Here is a 16,426-nt window from a genome sequence, read left to right on the forward strand (position 1 = left end):
TCACTTCCCATGGGAGTGAGAAGAGAAATCAAAAGAGTTCTTGGGGAAAATCAGAATATTATGATCTTTTTAACCAAAAGAACATCTGTCGTTGTCTCGGAGTCTTCTGATACTGGGATGTAATAATTCAGGTAATATTGTTTTATTTTATCCCATTAAGTGAACAAAGATTTTTAAGAGGCAAAGAGTCCGAAGACCAGGGTCTAAATGCCAGTTCTGCCACTAATTTGTTGTGTGACCTTGGACGAATCACTTTCCCATCCTGGTCTTTGGTTTCATCACCTATGGTTGTTGTTCTTTAGTCCTGAAGTTGTGTCTGACTCTTTTGCAACCCCATGGACTGTAGCCTGCCAGGTTCCTGTGTCCATGGGATTTTCAAGCAAGAATACTGGAGTGGGTTGTCGTTTCCTTCTCCATATAGAGTGAGGAGGTGACCTAAATGTTGTCTGAAGTTCCTTCTGGCCCTGAAGGGTGATGTGATAGAAAGAGAAGTTGCTAGCATGTTGGGAGGCTAAGATTCTGGCTAGTCTATAAGTAATTTGCTGCGTGACTATAGATAGATAAGTCACTTCCTCTTTCTGGGCCTCAGATTCCTCATTTTATAAATGAGGATGTTGGACCAGGTGAGAGAAGGCTAACACGGGGCACGTGTACCACGCCCCTCCAAGTGTGTGCCTAACTGCAGGCTCTGCTGGTGGATCTCAACTTGTTTCCAGCTAAGCCTAGACACAACTTCAGAATCCTTCTTAACACAACACTCCCAGAAGATGCTGTCACTCAATCAGAGTATGTCCATAGATGACACCTAAACTTGCTTTCTCTTAGACTTAATCTGAGGTCCTCTTGGGAACTCCACAACCCAGGGACCCTTAGTACTCACGGTGTTTGGCCAGGAATCTCAGTGCCTCCAGCTGCCCACTCTGGGCGGCCACAAACAAGGGGGTGATGCCATAGGCATTCTTGGCTTCCACCTTGGCGCCTCCGCTCACCAGGATCTCCATGACCTCCAGGTCATTGCGAGCAACAGACTCATGCAGAGCCGTCCAGCCTCGGTTACAGCGGTGGTTGGTGTCCGCCTTGTACTGCACCAGAATCCTCACTGCCTCCACGTTCTTGCGCTCACAGGCTGTGCCCAGCGAGAAAAAAGATGGTCAGCGGGGCCCCTGGCAGGACCTGATCAGCTGCGCCTTCATTCATTCATTTGTCCATCCAACCATTCATTCATCAGCCAGAAGTAAATTCATGCAACAAATATCTCCTGAGTCTGCAGTAAGTTCCATCCCTTCACTAAACCTAGGATATGCAACTCAAGTAATAGTAATCAGCAATAATATCCCGATGTGTGTATAGCACCATTTATGCACATGCACTCTATTCTAAGCATTTCATGTGATTAATTTAGTTCTCCCAAATACCCTTAAAGGATGTTGTGTTATCCCTTTTCACAGAGGAGGACAGTGAGGCACAGAGGAGTTAAGTCACTTGCCCAGGGTCACACAGTAAGTGACAGAACTGGGATTCAAATCCAGGTAATCGGGTCTGGAGTCTCTGTCCCCTGGAAGGTTCCAGAATGCTCCTAACTCATCTCCCTTTCCAGTGTTACCTGCTTCAGTCCTCTGCGAGGCCAGAAGAAGAGGAGGGCAGTGTCATATATCTGCTCAAAACACTTCCTCAAAGGCTACTCAGTTAAAATTTGTCTTCTGAGTGCAGCTCATCAAGTCTTTCTCAACCGCTCAAACCTCCCTTTTAAGTCTTATCTGGCTCTGGACTCTAAGTGTAGCCTCAGTGCTGGCAGAGCTGTTCCAAGGGAGACCGAGAACTTGTCCAAATTAACCACCCCTGGAAGCTTCCTCAGTTAGGGAGGAGGGGAGAAGGAAGGGGGGCTTCCCAGGTGGCTCAGTGATAAAGAATCTGCCCGCAGATGCAGGAGACACAGGTTTGATCCCTGTTTTGGGAAGATTCCCTGAAGTAGCAAGTGGCAGCCCATTCCAGTATTCTTGCCTGGAAAATCCCATGGACCTGGTGGGTGACAGTCCATTGGGTCGCAAAGAATCAGACACGATTGAGAGACTGAACATGCATACACAAGAAGGAAGAGGGGCTGCCTGTGTAGCGTTTCAAACAGGACCCTCAGCAAAGCTCACGGCTTCTCTAAGCCACGGGCTCTTCACCTGTAAAGCACAGGTGATGAAACCTTTCTGAGAGGATGCTGTGGGAGAGTGGAGTGGGGCAAGGTACGAAGGCTCTAGGGTGGAGCTCATGCAGGATCAGAGCTCAGGCTTCAGCTGTGAGTCACTCAGCATCCTAGGAGCTCTCTCTGGGTCAGCTGGGGTTCTGCGTGATGGCTCTGGTGCCCAGGGGGACATGAGTTCTAAGGGAGACACTTCCACCGCAGGTCTGCAGTGGACCCGGTTCCTGCTGCCGATGGGATATTCCAGGAGCGGGAGACCAGCCACACGGGAAATTGGGAATTTCTGTAGTTTTTCAAAGTGTAGAGCTCCTGTCCTTTTTGCAAGACCCGAAGCTGATTGTTTACATGTGTAGGCATGAACTAGACACTCAAGAGTGGAGTAGTTCAGAGCGTGATGCTGGCATCCAGCCCTGAGAGTTAGATCCCAGGTCTGCCCTTCTTGGCTGTGTGATCCTGGGTGCCTCCTGTCTGCTCTCTGTGCCTTAAGGCCTCATCTGTAAACTGGGGAAGCTAGCAGTGTTTGCTTCATCTGTGGATGGATGTGAGGGTTAGAAAAAAGAACAGAGCCTGGTGTATAGTAAACACTTGATAATTGCCAGCTGTTATGATTATTCGGATTTTGACTCTGGGCACTGCTAGGGCAGCCAGTGACTGTCCTTGGATGACATGTGGAGTAAATTGGAGGTTTTCATTTTCTCAAAAATCCAGGAGCAACAAATCCCCTCTCATACCTCTTCGCTTTTGCCTATGCTGTTCCCCTTGATCGTCCAGCCGGTGAATCCCTGTTCAAGCTCAGCTCTGGGACCCCCTCCTGTGGGGGTGCCCTCCCCACATCCCAGTCCCTCCCCCATGCTCCTTCGTGTCAAGCTCTTCATTGCCAGTAGCTGACTGAGAATCAGTGTATATCGTCTGTGAATCAGCGTCTACCAGACTGGACGATCACACGGGCATGGACCATATCTTTGCATCTCTGAGTCCTCAGTATGCCAGGCCCATGGGAGAACTTGGGAAATATTGCCTGAATACATGCACGAATGAATGGTTCAGTTATGTAAGTTATACACCTGAACGAGGCTGTACCATCCCAGTAGACCCCAGTGGGGAGGGTTGTACAATTTGCAAGCAAATCCTCTTGATAGCCCACTCAGTCTCTGGACCTTTCCTGGGGGACGCCCACGCCCCTGGGCTCACCTTTGTAGAGTGGTGTCTCTCGGGACTTGTTGGAGATGTCGGGCTCGGCACCAGCCTGGAGCAGGAACTGGAGGCAGTCCACGTGTCCCCTGCAGGTCGCCAGGTAAAGGGCTGTTTCCTCCTGCAGGGTGCGCTGGTCGATGACTGCCGGGTACGCTGTGGAGGACAGGTCAGGACATTTGTGAAGGAGGAAGATACCCATCTCTCCCTCCAACACAGAGTTGGTCCTGATTTCCTCCCATTCTGAGGACAGACACGTGTGGCCTCTGCCTGAATTTACCATCCAGACTGCCTTCTCCCTCTTGGTCCTGTATTCAGCCACTTTCAACAGGGCTGTTTCAGCTTCCCAGTCATATTAATCCAGCTCAGATGTCAGATTCCAGCTCTGCTGGGAAGCCTTCCCTGATTGAATCCCTTCCTTCTCCGAATGAACCCAGGCTTCCCTCACACTTCCACCAGCCACTGCTGCTCTTTCTGCCCTGCTGTGTGGTGGGCTGCTTGGGGTCCCTTTCTGGACCCCCAAAGGCATAGGTAGTTCCTGCCTGCAGGTGTTCCCCACCCACATCTAGCCTGGGGGAAAGTCAAGGCTCCAGAGAGGAGGCATGAGTTGCCCACGATCTCACAGCTGTTGGAGACAGCCTTGGCAGGGCCCAGGCACAGCTGCGGTATTTTCCACACCAGATCAACCCCTGGAACATTCTGGGACAAGCTGGCAGTGGCGCTCTGAGAAGTCAGCCATCCCTCAGTCCTCTTCTAGGAATTAGAGTCTCCTCGGCTGGAGGGCTGGAGAGGCGGCGGGCTGGGGTGGGAAGGGCGCAGCTGGGGAGGCAGGGCACGCGTCACGTCTTCCCTTCCAACGTGCTGACTTTAACTCTGCAAGGCGGGGTGGTACCTTGGCCTTGCCCCCGGTCACCACGGCTGTTGTGGGCCAAAGCTCCAGAGGGAAAGTGCCACCACCCATGGGGCCCAGTCCCACCTGTGGCCGCAGCCCGACCCGCCGCCTCACCTCGGTGCAGGACCTTCAGGCAGTTCAGCTGGCCGTAGTAGGCCGCCTCGTGCAGCGGCAGCCAGCCCTCCTTGTTGGGTTCTGAGAGGTTCTTGCCCGCCTTGATCATAGCCGTCAAGGCCTCTTCATCGCCTTCCTTGATGGCCTTTAGCACGGGGTCCACGGGCCTGTCAGAGCAAGGGGCAGGTCATTCCTCAGGACCGGGGTGGACGGAGGCAGGGCCGGGAGCGGGGTTGGCCGTGGGATCACACAGGCCTGCTTGTCCCCGCTGCTTTGGATCCGTGCTCAGCCCCTGCAGCCGTGTCCTCTCGATGAGGAGAATAATCCTTCCTAACCCCCACGGGCGAGCCCTGGGAAGCCTGCCCTGACCTCAGGCCTGACCTTGGCCCCTCCAGCTCTCAGCCCCATCACGGCTTCCTTGGCCTGCCCTCCCGTGTCAGCCTCTCCCTGCCTCCGGTCATAAGCCGTCGACTCATCACTGGCCTTTACATATCTTTGATCATTCGCCCACCATCTCTCTGTCTCCTTCACTGGACTGTGAGCTTCAAGACCATAGGGCCTGTGTCTTTCTTTTATCCCTCATGATTTGATTCCCAGGGCCCAGTTCAGCGGCTGGTCCATAACAGATGCTTAATAAATATTTGCTGCTTGAAAGGAAGAGCAAGAAAGAATATAGAAGGAAGGGAGGGAGGGAGGAGGAAGAATCCAGAATTTAAGAACCGTAGCAGGGAATTCTCTAGGGTCCAGTGGTTAGTGCTCTGCCCTTCCACTGCAAGGGACACAGGTTCAGTCCTTGTTCGGGGAACTAAAATCTCACCAAGCAAACTAAAGAAAAACCAACCCAACAAAACAAACCCCTAATTCTTTCACTCCTTCATCTCTTCTATTTCCCAAAAAACAGTTTCTTCCTTGTTAGATTTTTGCTTGTTTCTTTGGGAATTTTATTTGCATCTCATTCAAAACAACTTTGCAGTGATTTCCTCTGAGCATTTGGAGGCATGAAAGTGAAAGTGAAAGTCGCTCAGTCGTGTCTGACTGTTTGCAACCCCGTGGATCACATAGTCCATGGAATTCTCCAGGCCAGAATACTGGCGTGGGTAGCCTTTCCCTTCTCCAGGGGATCTTCCCAACCCAGGGATCAAACCCAGGTCTCCTCATTGCAGGCAGATCCTTTACCAGCTGAGCCACAAGGGAAGCCCAAAGATACTGGAGTGGGTAGCCTCTCCTTTTCACCAGGGGGCTTCCCAACCCAGGAATCGAATCGGGGTCTCCTGCATTGCAGGCAGATGCTCTATCAACTGGCTATCGGGAAAGCCCTATTTGGAGTCAAATCAACCTATGAAAATAAATATGGGGGCTCTGGATCAGGCCTTGCCTGTGTTCCATACCCTTGTGAGCCCCCTGAACTTGGAGCGTTTCTACATCTTTACCTCTGAGTTGGGTACCACAGGGGGAAACTCTACTAAAAACATGGCAAGCTCATTCACTGCCGCACCCCTCTGTCCCTGCCGCTTCCAGTGCCTGCGGCTGCTGCACCAAGACCATTGTACCAGAGGATTCGGGCATCCAGCGCTGGCCTCCAAAGTGATGGATAACCAGCCCCATGGGAGTTTTTAATGATAATTAAACACCTTTTCTGCATGTAGTGCTCCAGAGTTTACCAGACGCCTTCACCTTAGGGCCTATTTGCACTGAGACGAAGGCACAGACCCCTCAGAGTGGGACTATTCACAGTGAGCATCTCTCTGGGGTCTTCCCAACCCTTTTCCTTACTCCAGATCCTTCTCCTCACCCCTAGAACTTTTAGCTGCTAAAAGATTTAAATGCCTGGAGGACAAATACATCTGAAGCCTTCACAATTTAAAACTCGTGAACGTCAAAGATTCCAGGGCTAAGGTGAAAGATAACTTCTTAGCTTGACGCATCCAAGCCACTTCATTCATTCATTCATTCATTCTCTGAGCTGGCTTCCTCCATCCTTGGAAAGTCAGTGAGGACCACAACTGCTGTGGTTCCACCCTTGGGAAACATGCTGCATATATGTTCCCATCTCCTGGATGGAGGAGGTGAGACCAGAGGCCAGCCTTGTCCCAGGACCGTCATCCCTGTCAGGGGCCGGGATAGGCCCGGAGCGTCGGCAGGGCCAGCCCCTTCGCCCTCCCAGCTGCTTCCTCCGGCGAGAGCAGCACTTCCTCCCGGCTCTCAGCCTCTCTGGTTATTAATAGCTTCAGAGCACAGATGCCGGTTGAGTTACAGATCCAGCAAGGACGATGGGTAACTGACCAGATAAGCCCTGGAGTCCCCATCAACGCCATCACTGCCACCTTGATGAGCTCCTCTTACAAGCGGCCAGAGCAGCCCCTGTTGGTGTCAGGAAAGGCCCCGGTGGGGTAGGTGCCCGTCTCCCCGGGAAAGTCTCCTGTGGGACCCGGCTGAAGTGGAAGGGATGAGGGCAGGCTGTTCTTGTGGCCGTGGTGGTGTGCGGTGTCATGAGAACACTCTCAGGACCCGCCGCCCAGCTTGGGTCTCGTCCAGCTGTGGTGCAAGGACCGTGGAGCGCTCAGGCGCACACACCGCTGGTTTGTCTGTGAGCTCAGCCAGAGTGCCCGCCTCGAGGGTGGGGCGAGCTGCTGGGGTGTCAGGCCATCAGAGACTAAGGAGCCACACAGGACCCTGGAGGCCACTCTGTCCTAACACAGGACGGAGACTCAGAGAGGGACAGCGACTCGTGGACAGTTGCACAGGAAGTGGGAGCGACGCAGAGACCAGAAGCTGGGTCTCGCTCCTCGAGACGATCAAAACCCTACCTGCATCACCAAGGGAGAGGGGGGATGGCAGGGCTTGCGAAGGGCTGAGAAGAAGTAAAACATTGGCCAATCACCTCCTCCCCACAGTGTAACCGATGAAGGACACAGGGGCTCCAGTGATGGGACCCATTTGGGCTTTTAGCTGCTTATAGGGTCGATATGGGGGAGCAGAGACAGAACTAGCACAGAGCTATTTTCAAGGACACACCTAGCCCAGCATCCTAGGACTAGGCAAACAGCCCCTCTTGCAGCTCGGATTGTTCCTCTGTTTTAGCACCTGGCGCTTAATAAATAAAAGCAACAAAGCAAAACCAAACTTGTGGGTATGGCCTTTGTGGATGTGCTCAGACAGACCCACGCTGATGGCAGGGGGAAAGTGAGACAGATGAGCAGCTGATTCATCAGTCTCAGCTCTGAGCCTCTGGGGTCCTGGGTCCATCCCCCCAATCTCCCTCTCGCTGGGTCCCCAGGTTCAGAGCCCTGTGGGGTGAATCCGTACACAGGGCGCATTTGAGGCGGGGGCGCACTGAGGTGTTAATCACAAGCTCAGCCTGGCTGGCAGTTCCTTGAGGATATCTGTGACCACCAAGCCCGCCTTGGCTGCAGCCTCTGAGTCTCAGGGGGACATACCTGGAAGAGGTGTGTGTCTGGGGGGTCCCTTCCTGGGGCCCGTGGGCCTGCCTTCCACCCCCAACCCGTCTGGAGGAGGCTGAGCTTGGATGGTCTGGGGGCCACGGCAGGGGTCACTTACGCCAGCTGGGAGGACTTGCTGCGGTTGTATTTCTGCATAACCTCCTGGAACAGGCCCTTGGGGGCTGAGGTCGGGGCGCTCTCAGGAGACACTGCGGACCTGGAGGGTGCAGGGCAGGAGTGAAAGAGGGAAAAGTATTCTGCGTATGAGAAGCGGGTCATGGCCGGAGGCAGGAACGAGGATGGAGGGAGAGCGAGGGGGAGACTGACAGACAGATACAGGGCTCTGAACCAAAGCAGATGGCCGGGTCCTCCCTGTGTCTGGACGCAGCTGCTGTGTCTCCAGATTATTTTTGGCCCTTGGAGGAAGCCCTGGGAGATTTAAATGACCATATAAGACAACAATGAGGTTAACCTCACCCCACGCCCCAGGTCCCCCTCCCCAGCCAACCACGGGGCAGATAGGAAGCAAGGTGACATTCTTCACCCAGAGGATGTGAGAAGTAGTCAGTGGCAGGTCCCAGGATGAAAAGCACTCAGTCTCGGGTGGGCTGGGCCGGGTCCCAACAAGAGATGGACAAGAGATTCACCGGGGTGGGGGACAAGGAGAGCAAAGCTGGGGTGCCAAGCCAGGTCAGTGACCCACCCGCACCTCACCAGCTCCTCATTAGAGGGTCCTGCCATCCCACGGTCAGAACAAAGAGTGCAGAGGGTATAGCAGAAGGATGCATGAGGGTCATGACAGCCGGGGTTTGGAGTCAGACTGACATGGGTTCAAATCCAGCTCTGGCACTTCCTGGCTATGTGACTTTGAACAGGTGCCCCTTCTCTGGGATTTAGCCTGGTGAGGCCTGAGTGTGTGAACAGTATAAAGAGCTTATCAGAGGGCCGGGCACGGGGCTCAACACGTGTCCACCATTGATCATATCATTATTTCATCTCTCTGGGCTCAGTTTTCCCACTCCCCTCGGCTGTTGTGGGGACAGAAGGGTCAAAATGAGGGATGGTGGCCACTGTACAGATCTGAATTGGTCGGACTTGGCATGGGAATGAGGCTTGCTGGGTCCTCTTCCAGCAGGTTGGGGGCCCTGGGCCATGGGCACCCCAGAGGACCCAGTCTGGTCTCCTGCGCCCCTCTTGGGGTGCCCTGAAGGATTGGGAGGATGCTGCTGTAGGTGACCAGGCCCCTGTGGGCCACAGAGGTGCTGGAACTGTGACCGCGAGGCCCTGCAGATTTTGTGGACACCCTCAGCCAGGTGGGGACACAGGGAAGGGTGAGGAGCAGAGAGACGGGCAGGACACCAGCACCTGTCCCACGTGGTTCATCACTGCACCACGGTCATCACTTCCCACCTTCCTTCTCCCCCACCTGCTCCTGAGCACCTCGAGGCCGAGTGTGATGCCACGAAGGCTAGAGTGGATGCCAATGCCACTGCCTTGTCTAGACGTGGAGGCTGAGGCTCTGAGAAGTGAGAATCTGCCCCAGGGCCACACGCAGCTGCAAAGTCACCGCCTGCCTGTTCGCGGAGCTCTGATATGGGCTGTGTTCCCCAGAGGCTTGGTCTCTCCCACCCCTCCATCCCCTCTGCGGCCCTCAGTCCACCACACTGACAGGCCCTGCAACTGGGAAGAAGCCCCCACCCCTCTGTGCCTGTTTCCTGTTTTGCAAAATGAGGAGGCGGGACCAGACCAGGGGTCCCATCGCTGCTGTGGTGGTGGTGCAGCTTTCCCTGCAGTGAACTCACATGGAAACTCAGGAGGTCATACACATCTAAGGCCACGTCCTGGGGAGGGGGGCTCAGAGCCTGGCCCTGCCAGGATCCCCTCCCCCAGCCCCAAGAGCTGCTGGTTCAGCATCATTGCTGCACTTGCTGCGTGTATATGTGATCAGTTGCTCAGTCATGTCTGACTCTTTGCAACCCTGTGGACTGTAGCCCTCTGGGCTCCTCTGTCCATGGGGATTCTCCAGGCAGGAATACTGGTGTCTGTTACCTTTTCCGCCTCCAGGGAATCTTCCCGACCCAGGGATTGAGCTCAAGTCTCCTGCATTGGCAGGTGTATTTTTTATTCCTGGCCCTGGAAAAGGGAGACTTCTGGGCACAGCGGCAGTCCCAACCCGAGGGTCGTGACAACGCCCTGGGCTTCTACATCGGCATGGTCCTGGGGACCCAGGCACCCTCATCATGGGTCCATGTGTGGCCTCATCACTTTTTGCTATTAGACTCTTTTTAGCCAGGTAAAAAGCGTTGATAACAGCCCACTCCCACCCGGAAATGAGGACATTTCACTGATGGCATGAAAGTAACACCAAGAAAGGGACAGTGAGGTGGTGATGGTGACTTTCCCTCATGAAGTCTCCGGGCAGCACCTCCTTTCCATCCTCCCTGGATGGAGTCAGAGGGCAGATTGCTCCCACTGGTGGAGGAGGAAGCAGACAGACCAGGTTTGTTTCAATGAGAACTTCCCAGCTCCTGCTGGTCCTACGCTCTGCACTAGGCCCGAGCGGTGCAGATCATTGATGTGATCCTCAAGATGTTCAGAGATCTACAGTTTGGGGGGCCAAGACACCCACCCCACTAGGCTACAGGGGAGGGGCTGGGAGAGGCCAGAGGGCTCACTCTGGGGGCTCTGAAATCAGGCGTTAACTGGGCTGGAGGGGCAGACAGGGTGAGTGCTAAGAGCTGGAAAGCGCGCTGGGCCCCCGACTGGGTTCCGTGTTCTTTCTGATCAAGCCTGCCAGCCCCACTTCCCCTCAGGTCCGAAGCAGGGAAATTCCCAGCAGAGAAAACCACCAGGGCTGAGTAATCCGAGGTGAGAGGGACCTGGCAGGATGTGGGCGCAGGTCATGACCTGGAAGGGGCCCAGGAAGGGTCCCCTGTCCTCTGTGTGGGCGGGCAGGTCGGGGTTGGGGGTGTGTCACCGTCACCACGTCCCTGTCCTGGAATCCAGCTCATCCTGATCCTGGCTTCAGACACGGGTCAGGCTCGGTGAGAGTGGGGAGCCAGGCAGTGATGACAAAGTCCCCTAACTTCTCAGCTAGTCCTGTTGGAGTTAACAAGATGCCCAGGCCAGTCCCAGGAAGAGTGTTAATTTGGTCTGGACCTGGGTGAACGCAGATGGCAAGCAGGCATCTTCATAGCGGAGGGAGATGACAACAAGACTCTTTGCTGTGCCTCCCACCCTACCAAGCAGCGTCCGATACCTGCTCCCTCATCTGGGCCTTACACAAACCCTATGTCCATCACAGGTGTCATGGGTACAAGGTCTGGCCCACAGTCAAGCGTTAGTCGCTCCGTCGTGTCTGACTCTTCGCAGCCCCACGGACTGTAGCCCGCCAATCTCCTCTGTCCATGGGATTCTCCAGGCAAGAATACTGGTGTGGGTAGACATTCCCTTCTCCAGAGGACCTTCCTGACCCAGGGATCGAACCTGAGTCTCCTGCATGGCAGGCAGATTCTTTACTGTTTGAGCTCCCAGCGAAGCACACAGTAGATGCTTGATAAATTTCAATGAATATAACAAAACAAGTGAAAAGAAACCTTTGAAAGGGTAATACCCTCTATGGCAGTCTTGGTGGTGTGTGGTTACAGGCCAAGACCTCAGATTCCTGGAGAACCAGCCATCTGTCCTCATGATTAGAGAGATGAAGAGCTCACGTGGGATCACTACCTCCATGCCCCTGCCATCCACTGGCCAACTCATCCTTTCTGGGCTGGCCAGGGAGTACTCACATGTAGAGGAGAATGTGGATTCAATTGCAGCAACTTCTGCCTTCTCAGCTAAGGCTAAGATTCATTGACAGCTTGCTCTATACCTAGTCTTATGATAGGGGCATGGGACAAAGTATTTCATTTCATCCTCTAGACCACTTTGTGAAGGAGATATAATTGGCTCCTTTTTGCACATGAGGACACAAGTTCAAAGACGTTCGCTTCCTCTAGCATGTTTGACGAACTCCTATTCATCCTGCAAAGCCCACTTCCTAGACTAAGAATTAAATCAACTCTTCCTGTGTCCCTCTGACACTGAAGCAAGCCTCTTTGCTGCATCCATCCTATTCGATCATTATGTACCTCTGAGCCTTGCCCTCATTAGACTGCAAGCTTAGGGAAAGCAGGGATCAGGCCTGATTCACACATCCAAGTGCCAAGAATGAAGCTGGAACATCATAACTGTACAGTAAAAGTGGCTTATTTGAATTGTTTGCAGCTGTGCATACATCAGCTCAAGCAAGTTCCTGCCTCATGCTTTCATCTTCTTAGAAATGTAACCTTAAATAAAACGCAGAAGTTTAAAAACTGGAAGACCCAGCCTTCTAGACCCATTTGAACTGGTTTATATCAGTAACCCTGGACTCCCTGTTTCATGAGTGCATGAACCCTGTTTCTTTATTGGATAGGAAGTTCGTCTTCCAATCAGGGAGTCCTCAGTGGGCCAAGGTTTGGCAAATGATCTTCATACATATTCAAGCCAAACCCTTTACCTTGGGTTCAGGGATCAGGGTTTAACCCTTTACCCTGTGATAGAAGAGAAACAAATTGGAAAATGACTTTAAGAGGGAGTATTATATTTTCTCTGAAATGCTGAGCTGGCTTTCATTTCTAGGATCCCAAAGTGCCAGTTGACCTTTATGTCCACATTTGCCATTTCGGTCACAAGCAGGTAACAATAAATTGTATTTCTAGAGAATTTTATTGGATTCAAAGTACACCGATTTGTATAAAAACATTCACTGGGCATCTGCAGTGATCCAGGCTCTTTGCTAGGCACTGAGGATACAAAAGTGAATAATATCTGTTCCCTGTCCCCAGGGAGGTCACACAGGGTCGCTGGGGACACTCTCAGGAGGCCAGATAATGTCTTCCTACAGGGACACAAAAGCTTGTCCAGGAAACGGAGGCTGTCATGAGATGAGCAGTCAGGGTAGGGAGGAAGTGGGGGGAAGTCGTTCAGGATGTTGCGGGGGGCTACCTCATCCGATTTGCTTTTCGTAAGAAAAGGTGCAAGGTGAACCTACGCAAGTTTTGTTATTACCATTTTAGGGATAAGGCTGCTGGGGCTCAGAAAAGTCCAGTCACTTGCCTGAGGTCACACAGCCAGTAGTGACAGAGGAAGGATTCGAACCCCCTCTACACCCACTTCGCTTTCCGGTCTAATCAGCCACAGCCTCGCTTGGGTCTGCATTCACCCATTCATCTGCCTACAGAGAGCTCTGCGGTGTTGCCACAGATCAGGCCTCGTGTGCTAGACTCGGGGCCTCACAGGAAGAAAGACGAGTGAGGCTCCGGCCTTCACGGAGTTCACAGGTGAACGGCAGAAATAAAAAGATAGAAGCTGTAAGTCATTGTTGGGGCAGTGAAGTAAACAGCCAGGAAAGCAAGAATGCGACCTGCTTGATCGGGGAGCCTGCTCAAAGATGAAGAGGGGCTGGCCACGGGGCGCCTCTGAGGGCATGTGTGATGCCCGCCTTCCAGACCTGCTGTGGGTGCACCTAATGGGCACGGTGATACTCGGGGGTAAACGTGTTCAAGGACTCTATCGGACTTAGATGTCAGGCTGTGTGTGAGTGTGAGCGCAAGCCCGTGTGTCTCTTACACGGGGGTGACCCTGAATCTCAGTGGGGAGAAGCACTTGGAAGTGGAGGAGGGACAGAAAACAGAGAGAGGCCTCTGTAGCGTCAGCACAGCTGGCTAAGTGTCTGAAACTCGAGGCGGGTCAGACCTTGGTTTGGGTCCTGGCCCTGCAGGGCGCCTGCGTTGTCACATGTAAACTGGACCCCGAGACATCCTCCTTCCGTGGCTTCTTTCAGGGTCAGGTGAACGCCTGTGGGCTGAGCTGGCAGGGCAGGAGGAGGAGAATTTCATTAAAAATCACATGGAAGGGACTTGCTTTCCCAGCAACTCTGCCTGCTTTCAGAGAGGAAAGGGCAGAACAGAATGTAGGCAGCCGCAGGTCACCTCCAGGGTGAGGAGAGGCAGGCCGAGTCCTCCTGCCCTGCTCGACTCCGCCTGGGTCTTAGGTGAGGACCACATGGCCTCGCGTAAGTCCTTGCCCTGCTGCGTGAGAGGTTTCTTCTCAGGATAAATGTTTACACCCCACAATGGGCTTCTGCTTCCTACCCCTAGAAGAAGGAGGAGGTCAGGGCCCAGTGCTAATATTTTCAAGGGTCCTCAGGGCTCCTGGGGGTGGTTCCCACACTGGGGAGAAGGCTGCAGAGGTGGCCCCGGGATGCATGGTTTGTGCTGCAGCTGGGATGAGGGGAGGATGCTCTGCTCTCTATCTGATCCCCCTGAGAAAGAGGAACCTGTGGTCTGACTTAGGCTGAACCGGCCAGAACAGGAACCAGGGCTTCTAGAACATGAGCCACCATGATCTTGGCTTTGGACTTCTGCATTTCAGATTGGGTCCCAGGATGGGACTTCCTTATGCATAGCTCAGTAACTTGGAGCCTTCATCTGAGGAGGTTGCCTGCCTGCCCCTTTAGGGAAGGGACGTGAGTGGTGGGCATCCCAGACCTTTGCTCAGCCTGCCTGGCAGAAGTGGTCTAGCTGCCAAAGGGCCAAAGTCACCCTTTCATCAGGGGACCGGGTCAAGGTGTACCATCACCCACCTTCATCCCTATCCATCCACTGGTCCTGGGCATCAGAAAGTCTGTTTATTGTTGCTGCTGTTATTACTATTATTGTTTGAGGTTCAGAGAGGTTAAGTAACTTGCTGGAGGTCACACAGGAAGTCAATTGGCTGTTGAAAACAATAAGATGTGAGGCCCATGCCTCAAGGAAACACCCACACAACTGTTACATCACTTCCTACCTCCATGGAGAATGGACACATGTATATGTATGGCTGAGTCCCTTCTCTGTTCACATAAAATTATCCCAACTATACTCCAGCTGTTAATTAGCTATACCCCAATACAAAATGTTTCTGGTGTTAAAATAAAAAAATAATAAAAATAAAATTTAAAAAAATTCCTGCAAATACACACTTGACTTGGACTCCATGCTGAGCAAAAGCAGTTTTTAAAATGTATATGCTTCTTTTCTAAAAACATTATAAGATCCAGTGCCATTTTAAGATCCCAGTAACCTCCCTGCTTCTCATCTCCTATGAAGTGGGTACTAGATATCTAGATGTGTCTCTGGACATGCTACATGTCCAGCATGTAGCCACATATGGCTAGTGAGCCCTTGAGATGTGGCTAGTCTGGATTGAGATGGGCTGTGAATGCAAAATACACACTGGCTTCCAGAGACTTGATATGAAAGGGAATGTAAGTATCTCATTCATAAGCTTCATATTAATGACATTTGGAAATGATAATATTTTAGATACAAATTAGTTTCATCTGTTTCTCTTTACTTTTTAGAGCGGCTCTTGGGAAATTCAGATTGCATCTGTGAAATTACAGTTGAGGCCCACATCATAGTTCTATTGATGCAACCTGGTGCTGCTGTAGATGGCCCGGCTAATGGGATGATGAGGTCATACCGAGATGGGGGAGCCAGAACAGAAGGCAAGATGGCTTTGCCAGGCAGATATTACTGCTTCTCAGACATGTTTTTCCAGGGAGACAGCACAGATAGGGCTGTAAACTCTGGCCAGATTCAGCACCTCAGTTCCACTGCATCCAATCATAAAGCCAGTGATGCAAGACTACGCTATGGGCTTTGGAACCAGATAAGTTCCATGTCTGCAACACAGTCTGCCAGCTGGGTGACCCTGGACTAGTCACTCAGCCCTGAGCTTCAGTTTCCTCATCTGTAAAATGGGAATATAGCGTAGAGCCTCCTAGACGGTCCTTAAGAGGATAAAATGAGGCAAAGTGCATATAGTACCCACAGCAGTGCCTGGCACCTTCAGAGCTCAGGAGGCTTAGATAACAACTGTTAAGTCATTACAGTGTGAAAATACATCTTAGAGACCAGGCTACTTTGGTCTTGGGTTAACAGTGTTTGGGATCTGCACCCGACTGGATGCCCCTTGCTCACCTGGTCCATGGATAGAAGTGGGCGGGTTCGCGGTTGACACGTGTGGGCACAGTGGTCTCAGTGGTGGGTGGGCCCCGAGTCTTGTCAGCCAGGCTCTGCTCAATGGCCATCTGGACCAGCTCGTCCTCGCTCAGGCTGCTATACAGGTTGTATTCCTCTTGCCCAATGGTGCGCGGTCTGCCCCGAGCACTGATCTCCGTGGCCATCCTCTTACACCCCTTACCTCCGCCTCCAGAAGACACTCAGCAGGGAGGAGCAAGCATCAAGCCAGAAAACTCTGTGAGGAGACCAAAGCCATCCTGGTGACTAAGAGTTTGGAAAGCAGCTGTTTTTATGCACAGGAAAGGCTATGCTTTCTTGTAGCAATCACACAATCATGTTTCATCCTTTCGTTTTGTCATATGATCTACCCAATCACCCATTCATCTATACATCCATCCATCCATCCACTCATCTATTCATCAATCTGCCAGCCTGACTATCCATCCAACCAACCACCCACCTGTCCAATTATTCATTCTCTCACGGATCTAGCTGTCCAACTACCTGC

General features: G+C 52.6%; 1 protein-coding gene across 2 annotated transcripts in view; it reads right to left on the reverse strand.

Annotated features, from left to right (window-relative positions):
* Window positions 1-16,426, reverse strand: part of ASB2 (ankyrin repeat and SOCS box containing 2) — a 47,813-nt gene that overhangs the window by 17,564 nt on the left and 13,823 nt on the right. For both annotated transcript variants that reach the window (XM_065906728.1, XM_065906729.1), the window contains 5 exons: window positions 15,877-16,153; window positions 7,947-8,045; window positions 4,389-4,555; window positions 3,383-3,538; window positions 881-1,126 (listed from right to left, as the gene is read on the reverse strand). In XM_065906728.1, coding sequence (XP_065762800.1) covers window positions 881-1,126; window positions 3,383-3,538; window positions 4,389-4,555; window positions 7,947-8,045; window positions 15,877-16,082 — 874 coding nt within the window. In that variant the 5' untranslated portion in view covers window positions 16,083-16,153. The remainder of the gene's footprint in view (window positions 1-880; window positions 1,127-3,382; window positions 3,539-4,388; window positions 4,556-7,946; window positions 8,046-15,876; window positions 16,154-16,426) is intronic.

The sequence above is a fragment of the Muntiacus reevesi genome, chromosome 15 (assembly GCF_963930625.1).
Source record: "Muntiacus reevesi chromosome 15, mMunRee1.1, whole genome shotgun sequence".
In the NCBI taxonomy this organism is placed as follows: Eukaryota; Metazoa; Chordata; class Mammalia; order Artiodactyla; family Cervidae; genus Muntiacus; species Muntiacus reevesi.